Consider the following 16,119-nt stretch of genomic DNA (forward strand, 5'->3'; position numbering starts at 1 on the left):
AAGACATCCAGTGATAGCTGCCAAGCCTTTTCTGGCCCTACTTCCAAGCTCTCAATCCAAAGAAAAGAACTAGACTTTTTTTTCTTTTTAATATAAACCAGGGGTCTGCAACCTTGACAACTTTAAGACTTGTGGACTTCAGCTCCCAGAATTCTGGGCGCTGAAGTCCACAAGTCTTAAAGTTGTCAAGGTCGCAGACTCCTGATATAAACAATTAGATAAAGTTATAATGTTGACTGTTGAAAATGTTGAATGTTGAACATTTCTACATCACATTGTATAAAAATGTGACCATCTTCTGTTGTCTCTTCTGTCATCTTTTGGGGGCATCTTTTCAAGTCCCCACCCAGTAGGGGTGCTCCATGACTTAGTAGAATATAAATATATATTTAATCTCAAATCCACATCCTCCAAATTATTATCAGGCTGGGATGTGCTTCGCATAGAACTTGCTGTTCAAAATAATTAAAGTCTCTGTGAAGGACTTTCCTTAGAGTTTCACACCAGAACCTATTGGTTTAGGAGCCAAGGTTGCCTACCCCTGGTTTAGGGTATATGCAACTACTTGCCTGATTTAATGAGGCTTTGAGATGATTGCAGGCTAGCGCTTCTGGAAGAGGATGGGAAAAGATTCTCCTTAGGGCACTGCAGTGTCACTTTAACCACCATGATTTACCAAGACCCTGCAGTTGCAGAGAAGAGCAATTTATGGAGAGAAAGAAGAAGAAATTATTTGTTAGAAGAATTCAAACCTATATTTGTGAACATACTTAAAGATTCTACGTGCCCACTTAATGAAAGAATTTAATTTCTGAACAAAAAGTCTTTAATTAAAAAAAAACACCAACTACTGCCAATCCCTGGCAATCTGACAGCTGGGCAATCATGGATTATTTAGGTTAGACTTCATTGTGTCTTAATTCAAGGAATGTATATGGGAAGTCTAGGTAATTTTGTTTGCAGTTATGAATAGTGAAGACCTGGAAGGGAAAAAAAAGGGAAGCAACCAGAGTTTCAGGGAGTTGTCTCATATCTGAATATAAATTTAAACAACAGGAAATTGTATATGTATAGATACCTTTTTATGATTCTAAGCTGCCCAAAACTACTCTATGGAACTCCAAAAACAATAGCATCTACTTGATTTCTGAAATACTTATGGAAGTATTTCATGTATTCTGAATAAGTATTCTGAAAAATACTTATTGTCATCTTTAGAAATTAAGTTAATATTTTTTGGAGTTCCATAGTTCCAGTTTCCTCTATGGATTTATACATGAACTTTTTAGTACTATTGACGTACCCTTTGGCATACGTATTTGGGAACTTCCATTATATTCGGGAAGCCAAGAATTTATTCCAGTTTGCTTGAAGCTTCTTTGGATTGGGATCCAAACATGATTAAACATGAATAGAGAAGAGTAGATCAGCTCCTGAAATTAGTGTTTATTGTGGGGGTAAATAAAATCGGATTAAAATTAGACTGCTAAACTGTAAAACAATGTTTCTTAAACTTTTTTCTCTTAGGAAACCTTTACATTTTTAAAAATTATATGATAGCTACACTCCCCTGCTACAGAACTTTCAAACAAGCTCAAGGTCCATATCATAAATATTCCAACCCACAATCTGGCAGAATATTTCTGTTTTTACCATCCACAGGTATTTTATCCCTTTGTTCTTGCTTGAGTGGGGAGAACAAACATGAGTAAAGTTTTCTCATTTATTAATCCTTTCCTAGCTTTCTGGGATCAGAACTTCCTGAAGAAACATTGAAGTACCTGTCATCCTGTTCCTTCAAATCCTCTCATAGCCAATCTCCTATTTTTATTAGAGTAGGTTATTTCAGTCTGTGTACTTCAGGCCATTTTTCAAATAAATTCTCAGGATGAATGAAGTCCAAAATAATAACTGTGATATTTCTTTATTTATAAAATTTATTGGCAGCCCATCTTACCATAGAGTAGTTTTGGGCAGCTTAGAGTCATAAAAATATATCTATACATATACAATTAGAACATAAATAATTTAAACCTGACACATGTGGGGGGAGGTGGGATCTATTATTATTTGATCAACTACCTCTATTGTGCTGTTCCTCCACTGGGACCCCAAGCCAAATAGCAAAGCTACGTCTTTAGGCCCTTACAAAAGGATAGGAGGGTTGGGGCCAACCTCACATCAGGGGGAGGGGGCAAGATGTTTCAGAGGGCAAGAGCAATAACAGAGAAGGCCTTCCTCCTGGACCCTGCCAGCCGAAATAATGGGCTGATGGGACTCTCAGTATGCCTTCTCTACCAGCACGAGTGGGAAGGGTCAATTCCATTTGGGTGAGACAGTCCCTCAAGTAACCTGGATCCATACCATGAAGGGCTTTAAGAGTGATCACCAACACCTTGAATTGCACCCAGAAGCAGACTGGTAACCAGTGCAGCTCAAGGAGCAATGGTATGACAGGGGCCGTTCTTGGGTCCCCCAAAACTGCCCATGCTGCTGCACTTTGTACCTACTGTAGCTTCTGAATGCTCTTCAGGGATAGCCCCAGGTAGAGAGGATTACAATAGTCCAGCCGTGAGAGGACTATGGACTGAACAACCAAGCGCAGGGAATCCTGATCCAGGAAAGGCATATGACATTTTACATTCTTAACAATGCCTTCTGATGCAAGGGTTGGGCTGATCAGCTTTGGCGGGGTCTATTTGGTGCCCTGACTTTCTGGTTTTGTTTCTCTGTTATGCTTCTTCACGTCTGGCTAATATACATGCCTTGGAAGACACCGGGTTCAAGTCTTTAAAAGCATTTTGAAAAAGAAAAGTCCACACAGGAACTCTGGAATCTTCTTCCTTCTTTCAAAAATATGAATACTTTTCAGTTTAGTTTAAAAGAGCATTCATTGTGGCAATGAAAAGTTCTACTCTGAACAAATTGTCTGTCTTTTAATATGGGACAGGAAAATTACAATTGGGCTGGTGGATATAGAAATGTATATACAGTAGATCAGGGGTGTCAAACTCAATTTCATTAAGGGCCGCATCAGCATTGTGGTTGCCCTCGGGGGGGCCGGGTGGATGTGGCCAGGGTGGGTGCGGCCTACTGGATGGGTGTGAATGGAGTGGGTGTGGCCTACTGGATGGGTGTGGCCAGTTCTACATCGTTCATGTCAAGGGTGCCTGTGGGTGCCTGGGCAGGAGTGGGACAGATCTGAGGGTCTCTGGCAGAAGGGGGTGGGACCAGGGCAAGTGTCAAGGCATGGTCCACTGGAGGAGCCTCACTGTTCCTCTCAGGCCATGCGGGGTGTGTGTGTGCTTATGGAGCTAAGACTGAATGTGTTTCAGCATAGAGGGCCACCACAAAATTGTACATTGGCTCCCAGCTGGCCTGGGCCAGGGCCAAGGCAGTGGGGGCTGTTCCCTCACTGTTTCCAGGATGGCTTTGCGGGCCACATGAAACCACTTCGCGGGCCGCATCCAGCCCCCGGGCCTTGTGTTTGACATGTCTGCAGTAGATGCTGCAAATTAATACTGGAAGTATTTTTAAATAGCTATTTTTTTTCTTTATTGAAAATGAATGTGCACTGCAGTGCGAGATATATTTTTAATTTTTTTCCTATTGCCAATGTGGGAGATTAGCATCAACAAGAGGAAATGAATCTGAAGAAAGGGAGGGCTGGTATTATGACAAAACAGATTGATACTAAAATAATGAATAATTTTTCTCCTTCCATTTGCAGATCAGATCAGAGATTGTTTGCTCTATGAACTGCTTTGTTTATAAATCTGAGTTTCTCTTAACCCTATGTAATTTATTTATTTTCTTTCTTTCTTTCTTTCTTTCTTTCTTTCTTTCTCTCTTTCCTTTCTTTCTTTCCTTTTTTCTTTCTGATTCTCTTAACACCATTATTTATTTATTTATTTATTTATTTATTTATTTATTTATTTTCTTCACCAGGAGCAAAAATTCAGCTGAACCTGTAACAATCCAGCCATGTCCCACAGGTACCTTTGCTACTTCCAACATGACAACCCTGTTACACACTGGAGGCAACTGGTCCACTGGTCTGTTTGATATCTGCAGTGACAAGACAATTTGTAAGAGAATCTTATGTGTTCCTTGAATTCATTTTCAAAGCTGCCATCCAAGCTTGCATGGGGAAAATGAAGTTTTCATAAAAGGTTGCTGATTGAAGCTCTTTGCCTGTTGCCCCCGGCCACCAATGCAGCTGGGGCAGGCTGTATAAAATACACACCAGAGCACATTTGAATTACTAAAGCAGTCATGCCAATTCCAAATTTCACTTGGATGCTTCAGTAGTTATTTTCACTTCTGTTTACCTGTTTGTACATGCACTGTACCTTCATTTTGCTGGAAAATAAAAAGCAGACGTTTTAAAGAATAGCTGAACTAACTGGACCATTGTGGTCGTATATAGCCTCTACTAGAGGAAGCTCAGATTCATATTTTGAATTCTCTCTAATATGATACACTAGGGAGATGTGGTCTGTGCACATTATCCATCCCCCTCAATGTTCCTGGAATCATGCTGGTGGATTTGGCAGCAAATCACTGAGAAGTTCTGATAGAATTTCCTGCTACTTTTCAATGGATGGATGGAAGGAAGGAAGGAAGGAAGGAACTGTGTAAACCCATTTAGGATCACCCTCCCTCTTCCTTTCCAAATAAACTTCTAGAAAAATCCCAATTTTAGCTATTTCATTAATGACACCATGTCAGAGTTTCACCCACTTTTTTAAGTGTAGATCTTGGTTCTTTCTTTCTTTCTTTTTATAGCTATAGAAATTATCAAGAGAAGTATCCCTTAAGCCTATTTCTTTTTATAGCTATAGAAATTATCAAGAGAAGTATCCCTTAAGCCTATTTTCATCATGACCTGGTGCTTTTCAAATATATTGGACTAACTCTACAAATGTTTAGCTTGTACAAACACATTGAAATTCAACCCTTCCAAAGGACACAGCTTGACGTCTGCATTTACAGATTTACTGCAACTAAAGGAAGATGGGATTTGATCAGATCATTTGACAAGAACCTTGTGCAGTTGTTACGTGACAGGAAAATACAACACCTGGGGTTTCTCTGAATTCATTTTGCCCACATCATTGTGGAACCAAATAATATGGTTGTGGAATTTCATCTGAAGATCAGTAGATTTTGACTTAGACCATCAGACATAACAGAGTTTAATGAAAAATGGGCATCCTTGTAGTAACCTTTCAGTCTTGCCTATCATTTTAAAGATTTCAACCTATTTTCACTGCAATAATGGAAAGTAGCAGAGCTCCCAGATCTGGCCTGTAAAGTTCTGGCAGCATTAGATAAAAATATCACTTAACTTGGTCACTATTGACAATGTGAAAAAACAATCTCGATCACTGAAATATTAGATATCTACTTTTGCAACATAACCACATTCTTGTTTTCTTGAATGAAACTATGTGTTCTTGGGTTAAAGTTAAAAGCTGTTGCCTACACACAGATTTATTATTTGATCTAATTATCTTTTGTAAAGAGAGGATAAGAATCTCCCAAGTGCTAGTTTCTTTTTTAAAAAAAGGTGCAAACTGCTAAAGAACTGTGAGTCTCTCAAACTATCTTTAAAGCATTAATTAAATACTTCAAATACCAGAATATTTCTTAATTAACACGCAGTATGCCTTTATTGTCATTCAGTCTTGCAAGGATTTCTGTGACCAATCTAATGATCGATCTTGCTGCTTCCCTGTGTAATAGTAAATTTTCCTATCCCCTGGTTTGTGTTCATACTGTTGATTGATCGTGTGCTGTCAAAGCACTGTTGACTCTTATTGACTATACAGATAGATTTTAGGAATTAAAGAGAAACTTCCTAACACTGAGAACAATTAATCAGTGGAACTGCTTGCCATCAGAAGTTGTGGGTGCTTCATCACTGGAGGTTTTTAAGAAGAGACTGGACAGCCATTTGTCTGAAATGTTATAGGGTCTCCTGCTTGAGCAAAGGGTTGGACTAGAAGATCTCCAAGGTCCCTTCCAGCTCTATTCTGATTGATTGATTGATCCATGACATTTGGTCGCTAAAATGATCCTTCAGGCTTTCCAATAGTGAACCCATTGCTCCATATTCATATTACAGATATCTAATGATCAGATTTCATGTTGTCCTCTTATATTGTAGCTTTCTCTAGATCTGTTTCTTAATTTCTGGGCTGTCATGCTTATATAGGTAGTCCTCGACTTACGACCACAATTGAGCCCAAAATTTCTGTTGTTAAGTGAGACATTTGTTAAGTGAATTTTGTCCTACTTTACAACCTGTCTTGCCCCAATTGTTAAGTGAATTCCAGCAATTGTTAAATTAGTGACACAGTTGTTAAGTGAATCTGACTTTCCCATTGGGAAGGTGATCCCATGACTCCAGAACATTGTAACCCTCATAAATATGAACCAGTTGCCAAGTGTCCGAATTTTGATCATATGACCTCAGGGATGCTACAATGGTTGTAAGTGTGAAAAATGGTTATATGTCACTTTTTTCAACGCGGTTGTAACTCTGAACGGTCACTAAATGAACTGTTGTAAGTCGAGAAATATATATATATATATATATATATATATATATATATATATATATATATATATATATATATATATATATATATAGTGTGTGTGTGTGTGTGTGTGTGTATACACACACACACACACATACATACACACACATTAAATTACTAGGACATTTTATTACCAAAACCACAGCTGCACCTGAAAATCTCAGCGGAAATATTTAAGTTTTTCCTGTTAGCTTAGAAATGATAAAAATCTTACATAGAACTGTTTCCATCACAATTCTCCATGTTTTTTTGATTGTAGTATTGCCATCAATGCTTCATCTTCTTGTAAAGGTAGTCCTCAACTTACTACTGTAAGACTAACCTGATTTTATGACCTTTTTTGGGTGGTAGTCTGTAATCAAACCCCACGGTTGTTAAGCACACCAATTGTTTGCTATGGGCCAGTTTTGCTGAAAACTGGAAGTATATGCCAGTCCAGCAAGAGTGTCATAAAATATAATCATATAAGCACCCAAAATATGGTCATATGACCACAAGGGGGAGGAAAACGAACTTTGGAACTAGGTGGTAAATATCCTTGGGGAGGTCCATCATAAGACTGAATAGTCATTAAGTGACTGGTCAAAAGTTGAGGACTAGCTATATATGTAACAGCAGGTTTTTATGCATATATTTTTCTTAAACAATCTTTAACATCTTGCTGATTCGGGGGAGGTATGTAGAAAGCTAGAACCTTTTTCCTATTAGAAAGGATCTTACTTTATAGTTAAAAGCTGAACACAGAGTGCGAAATTGATGCTGCCATAACCGTTCAATTTACAGGTAGTCCTTGACTTACGACCACAATTGAGCCCCAAACCTCTATTGTTAAGTGAAACCATTGTTAAGTCAGTTTTGCCCCATTTTCAGATCCACCCTGCTGGTGTTCTGCTATTCTGTTGGAGAGGGGAGCAGGAAGGCCGCTGGCATTCTTCACATCCTTTTGCTTTTACAGTAACCGCTTGGGAATTAGGGAGGGGGATTGTCTTCGGAGACGAAGCAGACTCCTTCCCAGCCGTTTCCAGCCTGGTTCCAAGGCCATCATGCCCTGTGGGTGACTTGTTGTCTACCCAGTACCTCAGCATTCTCAAAACAACCTTGCGGCATCACATTGGCTGCTGGTGGACTGGTCAGGGGGGTTGGGTTTGGGGAACTGAAAGAATTGCTTGTGCTTCATGCTGGATCTTCAGATTCCACCTGACTTTACTACATCCACTTTCTGTCAATAAAAGTTCTTTTGATTTACCTCAATGGAGTCAAGAGTTATCCAGGTCCTTACACCCATTTAAAGACCTTTCTTGCCACAGTTGTTAAGTCAATCGCCCAATTGTTAAATTAGTTAACTTAATTATGTTAATGTATGTTAATTATAACTTCATTATGTTAATTTAACTTAATAATGTTAAATTGGTAACTCGGTTTTTAAGTGAATGGGAATTTCCTTGTCAGAAAGCTGCGAAAGGGGATCACATGATCCCAGGACACTGCAACCATCATATATAGGAACCAATTGCCAAGCATCCGAATTTTGACGATATGACCATGGGGATAGTGTAATGATCATAAGTGTGGAAAATGGTCATAAGTCACTTTTTTCAGTGCAGTCACTAAATGAATGGTTGTAAGTCAAGGACTACCTTTATATAAATGCAAAAGGGCCATTTACAAATACAAAAAGTCCATTTCAGAGTGCTAGTACAAACTGCTAACACTCTTTTTACACATCCCAGAATCCGTCAGACTTGACAGGCGTAGGGATGCTTAAGGTACTGTACATGTTTCACCCCTCCACAGCTCTAGACTCCTAACTCTGCTTTCTTTTGAACAAGACCTTTGCCAGGCTCAGTGATGTGATCCCTGAGCTGACTGAAGTCATTGTGCCTCTCTCATCTCATTCTGATCTTTCTGTTTGTAACTTCACGACAGGTATGTGTGGCTTGTTGTGCAGCCCATGTCTGGAATGTAGACTTGCGAGCAGGTATGGTGAGTGCTTTTGCTTCCCATTACTTCTGGGTTCAACCTTAGCCCTAAGAGCTGGCATCAGAGAGAGACACAGCATACATGTAAGTCTGCATTGTGCAGTATCCCCCTGCACATAATGTCCTTGGCCATAAGCATCAGATCTTCTTCCTCTCCACTGGTTCAGTTCCAGTGGAGGATATGGTGGTTTGGAAGAAAGCCTCTTGACTAACCTAATGGGTAGTAATGAATAAGTTGAAAATCTTTGCAAGGGTGAAAAGTTCAGAGCAGGCAGAACATTAAAAAAAATTTCCTCAGAGTTTCATAATCTTGCCGCTCTGTTCTCTTTCCCCAAATCCCACATTTCTTGACCGCTGGGGTCAAAGATTTCTTTCCCTGAGAGTGCTTGGCTCCTTAATGCACAGTTAATACATTAAAATGCTGAAACAGTTGCTCTTTTAGCCTGGAATAAAAGATAATGTGTTTTCAAATGGCATGTTTGAACCAAACAAATCCCCATCTTTTTTTTAAAAAAAAGAATTGAGTAAAAGCAACGGTTTGTCTTTGCCACAGCTGTAAAATTGCATTGTCCCTGAAGAGGAAATATACTTTTTAATGCATGCCAATTGGAATTACAGAGTCATTTTAACATTTCAGTGAAAAATAAAGAAATACAAGGGTTTTTTTAAAAAAAATAATTACAATCCATGTTTGCCAAATAGCACTACACAAGAATAATATCCATCATCCACCTGCAGGAACGTACAGTGAGGAGAAGTGGACAGATGTTCTAGGGTATTTTTGAATATGGATGCAGATAAAATAAATGCTTTTTAGGTTTGTGCAAACTGGATCTGATTGCAATTGTTGAATTGGATCAATCTAATGCAAATCAGTAATCATTCCTGAGTGTCTGAATTGGTCCAATTCAAATTGTCAGTTTGAATGTAAGATCAGCATTGACTTCCTTTGGAAATATAATTTGATTCAAACTGGCACAGCCTTTTCAGAATAATTTGAAGCAAATAGTCAAACTGCATCAGCACGGCAAAGATTTCCATTTTCCTAATGCTCATCTTGGCTTTCCTGTAAATTAAATAAAAATGTTAGAAGTTCTCCTGCGAGGGAAGCATGACAAGATGCAGATGTTCTTCATGGCTACCGCAACTTAGGTTAGAAGAAAGAATGGAGTGCCAGCACTGATATTGTTCAGGGTGCATGCGAAGGGTTGTGCTGTAACACAAACTATATGAAATGAAAGTTGCATAAACTGGTTAAAGCTTAATATAAGTGCTTGCACTTGTAACATTGCATCATGCTCTGAGTAGTATAGATGTAAATATTTTCAGGAGGAAAAACTATAGCAAAAGTGGCCCGTTTTCAAATTATACAACTATGTGCAATAAATAGTGGTAACAGGAAAGGAATATGAAGTGTTTCACAAATTCTGCAATTGCAAGAGGATGATTGATTCTGCACCTTTTGTCTAGTAGCTCCTTAGCAATTCAGAGAATAGTTATAGCTTGTTCTTGGGATAGACTGAATAATTATTTAGGTATTAAATTAAATTAAATTATTAATTTAATTTAATTTACATTAGTTAAGTTATTCAAGTAATTATTTTAAATTAAAATCAGTTTAATCTATTTGAGCTGGGAAAAAAAAGAACCAGGCTGATGTAGTAATGAAAGTGCTGGCCTAGAAGCCAGGAGACCATGAGTTCTAATCCTGCCTTAGGCTTGGTGACTTTGGACCAGTCACTCTCTCTCAGTCCAACCCACATCGCAGGGGAAAAATAGAATGAGAAGAGAATATTAGACATCTTTGCCATCTTGAGTTATTGCTAAGATAATAAAGGCAGGTTAAAAAAAAATCTTAAAAAAAAGCAAATCCAGTTGACCACTAGCTCAGCAGAGGCACATCTTTCTCTTTCCAAACTGGTGGTTAGTGGTGTTTTGCAACCCAGGTATTGTAATCTTATTTTAAAATGGGTAAACTTTCAGGATATTGCCAATTTTTTCAAGAGTTTCATTCTCACTGGAAATTATATAAATTCTAGGATTCCTGTCCAAATCTTACAAGGTCTCAGGGGATTGGGATGAGATCCAAAAATTCTGGTAACTAGCCAAGAGCTTGCCATTTTATTTACTTAAAGATTCATACTTGGTTGATGGTCTAGTGCAGGAGTGGTCAACTATATGGCCTTTTTATGACTTGTGGACTTCAACTCCCAAAATTCCTGCGCAAGCATGGCTGGCTCCCAGAATTCTTATAACTGAAGCTTATAACACTGGGAGTTATCCAAGTCGGGAAAGCTAGCTGAATCCTCACACTTGTAAGATGTCTTCAGGGGGATTCTGGAATTCAGCTCAACTGCAGAACAGCTGGGGAGGAGAAAGATCTTGTGCCTTCGGCCATTTTGTCTGATTGGGATGCAGTTCAACACAGAGGGCCTTACTTCTGAATAAACATACATAGAAAGGATAGTTTCATTTGGTTGCAAGAGAAGAATACGGCTGCTGGGACAGGACAGGGAAATACAAAGATTGTTTTTAAAGTGGGGTGGAGGAAAACCAGGAATTTCTATTTCCTTCAGAGGTAGAAAAAGTGAAAGAGGAGGTTGGAAAGTACAGGTAGTCCTCAACTTGCGACTGCAATTGAGTCCAACATTTATGTTGTTAAGTGAGACATTTGTTAAGTGAGCTTTGCCCCATTTTCTTGCCGCAGTTGTTAAGTGAATCACTGCAGTTGTTAACTTAATAACGTGGTTGCTAAGTGAATCTGGCTTCCCCATTGACTTTGCTTGTCAGAAAGGTCGCAAAAGGTGATCCCATGACCTCAGGACACAGCAACCATCCTAAATATGAACCAGTTGCCAAGCATCTGAATTTTGATCACCTGACGACAGGGATACTGCAATGGCCGTGTGACAAATGGCCTCAAGTCACTTTTTCAGTGCTGTTGTAACTTTGAACTGTCACTAAACATACTGTTGTACAGTAAGTCGAGGGCTACCTGTAATCTGTCAGAGATGATGCAGTGGATCTTCCATTGAGTAGGGTGACTCTGTGGCCTCTTCAATTTACAGCTCTGAAATAGAAATGGGGGGAAAGCTCACAAAATGGCAAGGCTTTGTTGCCTGGACAATATGCAGTGATCTACAAGAAGGAGACAAGATGAGCAGCAGTTGTTTGGTGGCAAAGGCAAACCCCGTAATTAAAGGCCTATGTAGAAAAGGGAACAGGAACTGACTAATTAAGGGTGGATTTAGGTAGGCCACTGATTTTGGGGCAGTACAGGATGCAGCATATTCAGATGTCAGCAACTAAAAAGCAGATACTGACATACAATGTTAGAGTCAGAAGCTAGGGAGACCCTCGGTGCCCCTTTGCTTCCCCACAAGGGATAAGCGGTTCTTCCATGTAATTTAGAGATTTCAGTTTCTCAGAGTGAGGAAAATGTGGAATGCAATGGAGTCTGGGGAAAGAACTAGAATTAGAATTTCTTTCTGTGGAGAAATTCTAATTAGATCGGCATTTAGTGGCATGGAAAAATGGTTTCTCAGTCTGTCTTATACGGAGAGATTCTTTTCTGTTTTCCCCCCAGGGAACTCTCTGCGAAGACTGGATGGCAGTTCACTGCTGCTGGCCTTGTGCAATCTGTCAAATGGCTCGAGAAATGAGGATAAGACCTCTGCTCCAGGTCTACAAAATGCATCGATCCCCTCCTCCTCCTCCTCTTCTGGCCAAAGATGCACTTGTTTAAAAATGCTCTCCCCCTTGTCTCTAGAGGCCCCTTTAAAGGCTAAAAGATGTTCTGTGTTTTCTTCGCTCCAGCCACAGTAGTTGGAAGAGCCGTCAGGCCTCTGGAGCTTGGCACCACCATATGTGCAATCACTTCTATTTGCTTTACATCGTACTTATCCTTATGGCTTTATCCATCTGCATTGTCAGGATGCCCGAAGTATTCTGACATTTTCCCCTTTTCCACTGAATGAAAACCAGGAAGTGTGGCTCAGTTTTCAAGCACAAGGGGTTAAATTAACTTAGGTTTAAATTAACTTCACTCCTTGCACATCCCTACAGGCAATTGTGCTTGACAGATGATCAGAAGCAAACTCTCCAGCTCTGACAATTTATTAACTAATCATCAGCAGATGAGTTTAAATGGTACTCATCATGAACTGGGGCTACTGTTCAAGAATCAGGCTGTTTGTTTCCGAAATGTGGCACACATTTCATTTCGGCCAACTTTTTGTTTTGCTTCCAAGAATCAGAGGTGGGTAGCTTCATATTCCCTGCCTAGGATACACTTTTATGAAACAACCAGAGGATCCAGCAATGTGCAAGTCTTTAGGGCAGGAGTCCACAATCTTGTGGTGCAGATGGCATATTAGAAATGTGGGCTGTCTTCCAAGAATGGCTGCTGGGCATAAGCTTATTCACAGATTGGATTCAGTGAGTGCCATGACTTCACCTATTAAAAGCACCTATTTATCAACATTTTCCTTTGTCCTTTTCTGGGGAAATGGGGATACTTCTAAAGACAGCTCCAGAATGCATCCAACCATCTCTTTTGTTTTCTAAAACAGACTAGGAGGTTCATTGAAGGGGGGGGGGAACACATGTATGCCCAGCAGTTACATTTTATTTGAGCTACTGTATTCCAGTTTTTCTTCCTCTTTTTGTTAATGAAAAAAACACACAAATGGTACTGGAAGCTTGGAGGGTATCAAAGGAAGTTTCTGCATGATCACTGAAGGTGGTGGGTGATGGTGGTGGGACTGGCATTACTTTGGAAGCCCAGGTTTAGGGAGGGTTATATAGCAATGACATGGCTAGTTGGGTATCCCTGTTTGGAATTCTTTTCTGAATGCCAGAGGCAGCATAGCCACAGTGAAACAGGTAGCAAAGCTTTTACTACTAAGGAGTAGGAATAGGACCTTGGTCTGTCCCTAAAGATGGATTATGGATTGAAAGTTCTTTATTTTCTGCTATGTTGGACAAGAAGGCCATTCTGATTTCATCAGGAAGGTCCTCACTTTGCCAGCAGCTAAAGTTTTTTTTTCTTTTTAAAAAGGAAGACTTTTGCTATCAACATTAGCATTATTCCAATGAGTCTTTTGTTCAGTAAGTAATCTTACTGAAAATAAGCCACAAACCCACCAGGTAAATCAATCAATCCATTAATACTATTTTGGTTTCATAGCAATTAGGTTTTTTTGGTTATTCTGACATGATGATAGACATCCCCAGCTTGGGGATGATGCCATTATAAATGCCATGTACATTTTGGACAGAGAGGACCACTGGTTTGAAAGAAGGGTCAAAGAGGCCATCTGTGTTAAAATTGAACAACCTTCTCTCAACAGAGGGAGAGGGATCTGACATCATTTATCTCCAGGCTACAACATAGTCTTTTCAGCAGTTCCAAGAAGGCTCCACGCCCATTTGCACAACTCAGGTGACCCTGAGGACACAGATAAACCTCCAGGTGGCCCCAACAACTCTCTAAAAGAATGCAAATGACCAGCTGTCTGCAAGGAATATAAATTCTTCCATTCCTCACCATCTATTCAGAGCTGAAGAAGCTTCTTCAAAGAAAAACAAGAAAGTCCAGTTGCCTCTGGAAAAAGTATCTTTGGGATATAAATTCCATCATTTCCTGGTGGTTCAGGGAGGGGGGAAAAGAAAGGAAGTTCTGTAACAGTCACCCAACACATTAATCTAGAGGTAACCATCACCTCATAAAATAATAAATGAATTGGAATGACCTTCCCGCCTCCAATGAATTCTACTAGCGTGAATATTATTTATATGGAGATTAATAGCTGCATCTGTAACTTTCTCTAACCATAACATGGAAGCAAGTTGACTGGGGCAAAGCACTTACTGAAGCCCCTCTTCTGAGGAGGCCAGCTACTCTTATTCTGCTATGTTTAAATAGTTCTGAGAGGTAGGCAGTAGGCAGCCAAGCTTTCCCTCCTGCTGGATAGAGTTTGAAGCCATCCACCTTGGGTGGCAGCAGCTGCTTGGAAAGATGATGGGAAGGGGCATCACCCAAGGCAGCGACCTCCATGCAGGCTTGGTTCTTGTTGTAGGGAGACTCCTGGTCCTGACCTTGCTGGGCTTGCACTGCTCACACATCCACTAGGCACAACACTGTCTCCTTCCCTCCTGATTTCTATGGGAGTCAGAATTCTGCAGTTGCTGACTGCCCACCCTTCAACCATTCTGCCTATCTATACATAGAATAGAATACAGAATAACAGAGTTGGAAGAGACATTGGAGGTTTTCTAGTAATCTAGTCCATTGTTCAAGCAAGAGATCCTATACCAGTGATGGCGAACCTTTTAGAGACCGAGTGCCCAAACTGCAACCCAAACCCCACTTATGCATTGTGGGGTGCCGGGTGGGTGTGGCCCATTGGGTGGGTGTGGCCCATTGGGTGGGTGTGGCTGAGGTGGTAACAGCAGACTGGGTGGGACTAAAAAGTTCAATCAATCAATTCCAACTTTGGAAGATCTTTTTTTTTTCCCGCGAGAAGTTGAAATTGACTGATTGATTGAACCTTTTTTTTTTTTGTACACGGTGGCGGAGGCCTAAAGCGAAAAGGTTTTATAAAACCCAGCTGAAGGCCTAGGACTGGGGCAACGGCGCAGGTGCCACAGAGAAGGCTCTGAGTGCCGCCTCTGGCACCCGTGCCATAGGTTCGCCACCACTGTCCTACACCATTCCTGAGAAATAGCTGTCTAATGTCTTCTTAAAAACATCCAGTGATGGAGCACCCACAACTTTCAGGGACAAACAGTTTCACTCATTAATTATTCTCACTGTCAGGAAATTCCTAGGTTGCTTCTTTCTTTGATAAGTTTCCATCCATTACTACTTGTCCTGCCTTCAGGTGTTTTAACGAATAAGTCGAACCCCTCTTCTCTGTGACTATTGTCTTCTCTGCACTGTTTCTAGAGTCTCAACATCTTTTTTATATTGTGTTGGCTAAAACTAGACACAGTATTCCAAGTGTGGTCTTACCAGTGCAGTATAAAGTGGTACTAACACTTCACACATGTTCATGTGATACTATCCCTCTGTTGATGCAGCCTAGGAGTGCATTGGTTTTTACGTTTAAATAATTTTTAATTTTAAATTGACATTTATGACCTGCCTCAGATTTGATTGTGATACCTACCTGCCCCCCATCCCAATCCAGGCAGTATGCTCAGTTTACCAAAAAATAATTCTGAATAAGTATCCTGATTCTTTATGACTTAGTGTAAGGCATGAACTAAGTCTGTTAGAGGTTCTTTCCATGTAGCACATGAAAATTACATGAAGTAGGTTTTCCTCTCTGCGTAACACAGATCTCCTATATGACAAATTTGACACTTCTTCATCCAGCTTAAAAATATAGAATTACATTTTGTAAGGTTTAGTTAAATTCAGTATGTAGTCTTTTTAGTTAGATCAAATTATTTTTGGCAAGTTTGCAGGAACCTAATTAGGAATGACATTAAGCATGTGGTTTGCCTTTGCATTTTTTCCCCTCAGTAGA

General features: G+C 39.9%; 1 protein-coding gene across 1 annotated transcript; it reads left to right on the plus strand.

The window, feature by feature from the left end:
- Positions 1-2,199: 2,199 nt before the first annotated feature.
- Positions 2,200-12,329, plus strand: PLAC8L1 (PLAC8 like 1). Its single transcript, XM_015829792.1, has 4 exons — positions 2,200-2,330; positions 3,949-4,088; positions 8,532-8,668; positions 12,171-12,329. The coding sequence occupies exons 1-4, from the start codon at positions 2,200-2,202 to the stop codon at positions 12,327-12,329; spliced, it is 567 nt and encodes a 188-aa protein (XP_015685278.1).
- The last annotated feature ends 3,790 nt before the right edge of the window (positions 12,330-16,119 follow it).

This window comes from Protobothrops mucrosquamatus, unplaced genomic scaffold (genome assembly GCF_001527695.2).
Source record: "Protobothrops mucrosquamatus isolate PMUCROS unplaced genomic scaffold, P.Mucros_1.0 scaffold7175, whole genome shotgun sequence".
NCBI classification, from domain to species: domain Eukaryota; kingdom Metazoa; phylum Chordata; class Lepidosauria; order Squamata; family Viperidae; genus Protobothrops; species Protobothrops mucrosquamatus.

Excerpts from the sequence above, each read along its gene's own strand:
- PLAC8L1 (XM_015829792.1), top strand. The coding sequence starts at position 2,200 with ATGTTTCAGAGGGCAAGAGCAATAACAGAGAAGGCCTTCCTCCTGGAC. Across the intron at positions 2,331-3,948 it reads GAAGGGTCAATTCCATTTGG|GAGCAAAAATTCAGCTGAAC; the intron begins GTGAGACAGTCC and ends TTTCTTCACCAG. Across the intron at positions 4,089-8,531 it reads CTGCAGTGACAAGACAATTT|GTATGTGTGGCTTGTTGTGC; the intron begins GTAAGAGAATCT and ends ACTTCACGACAG.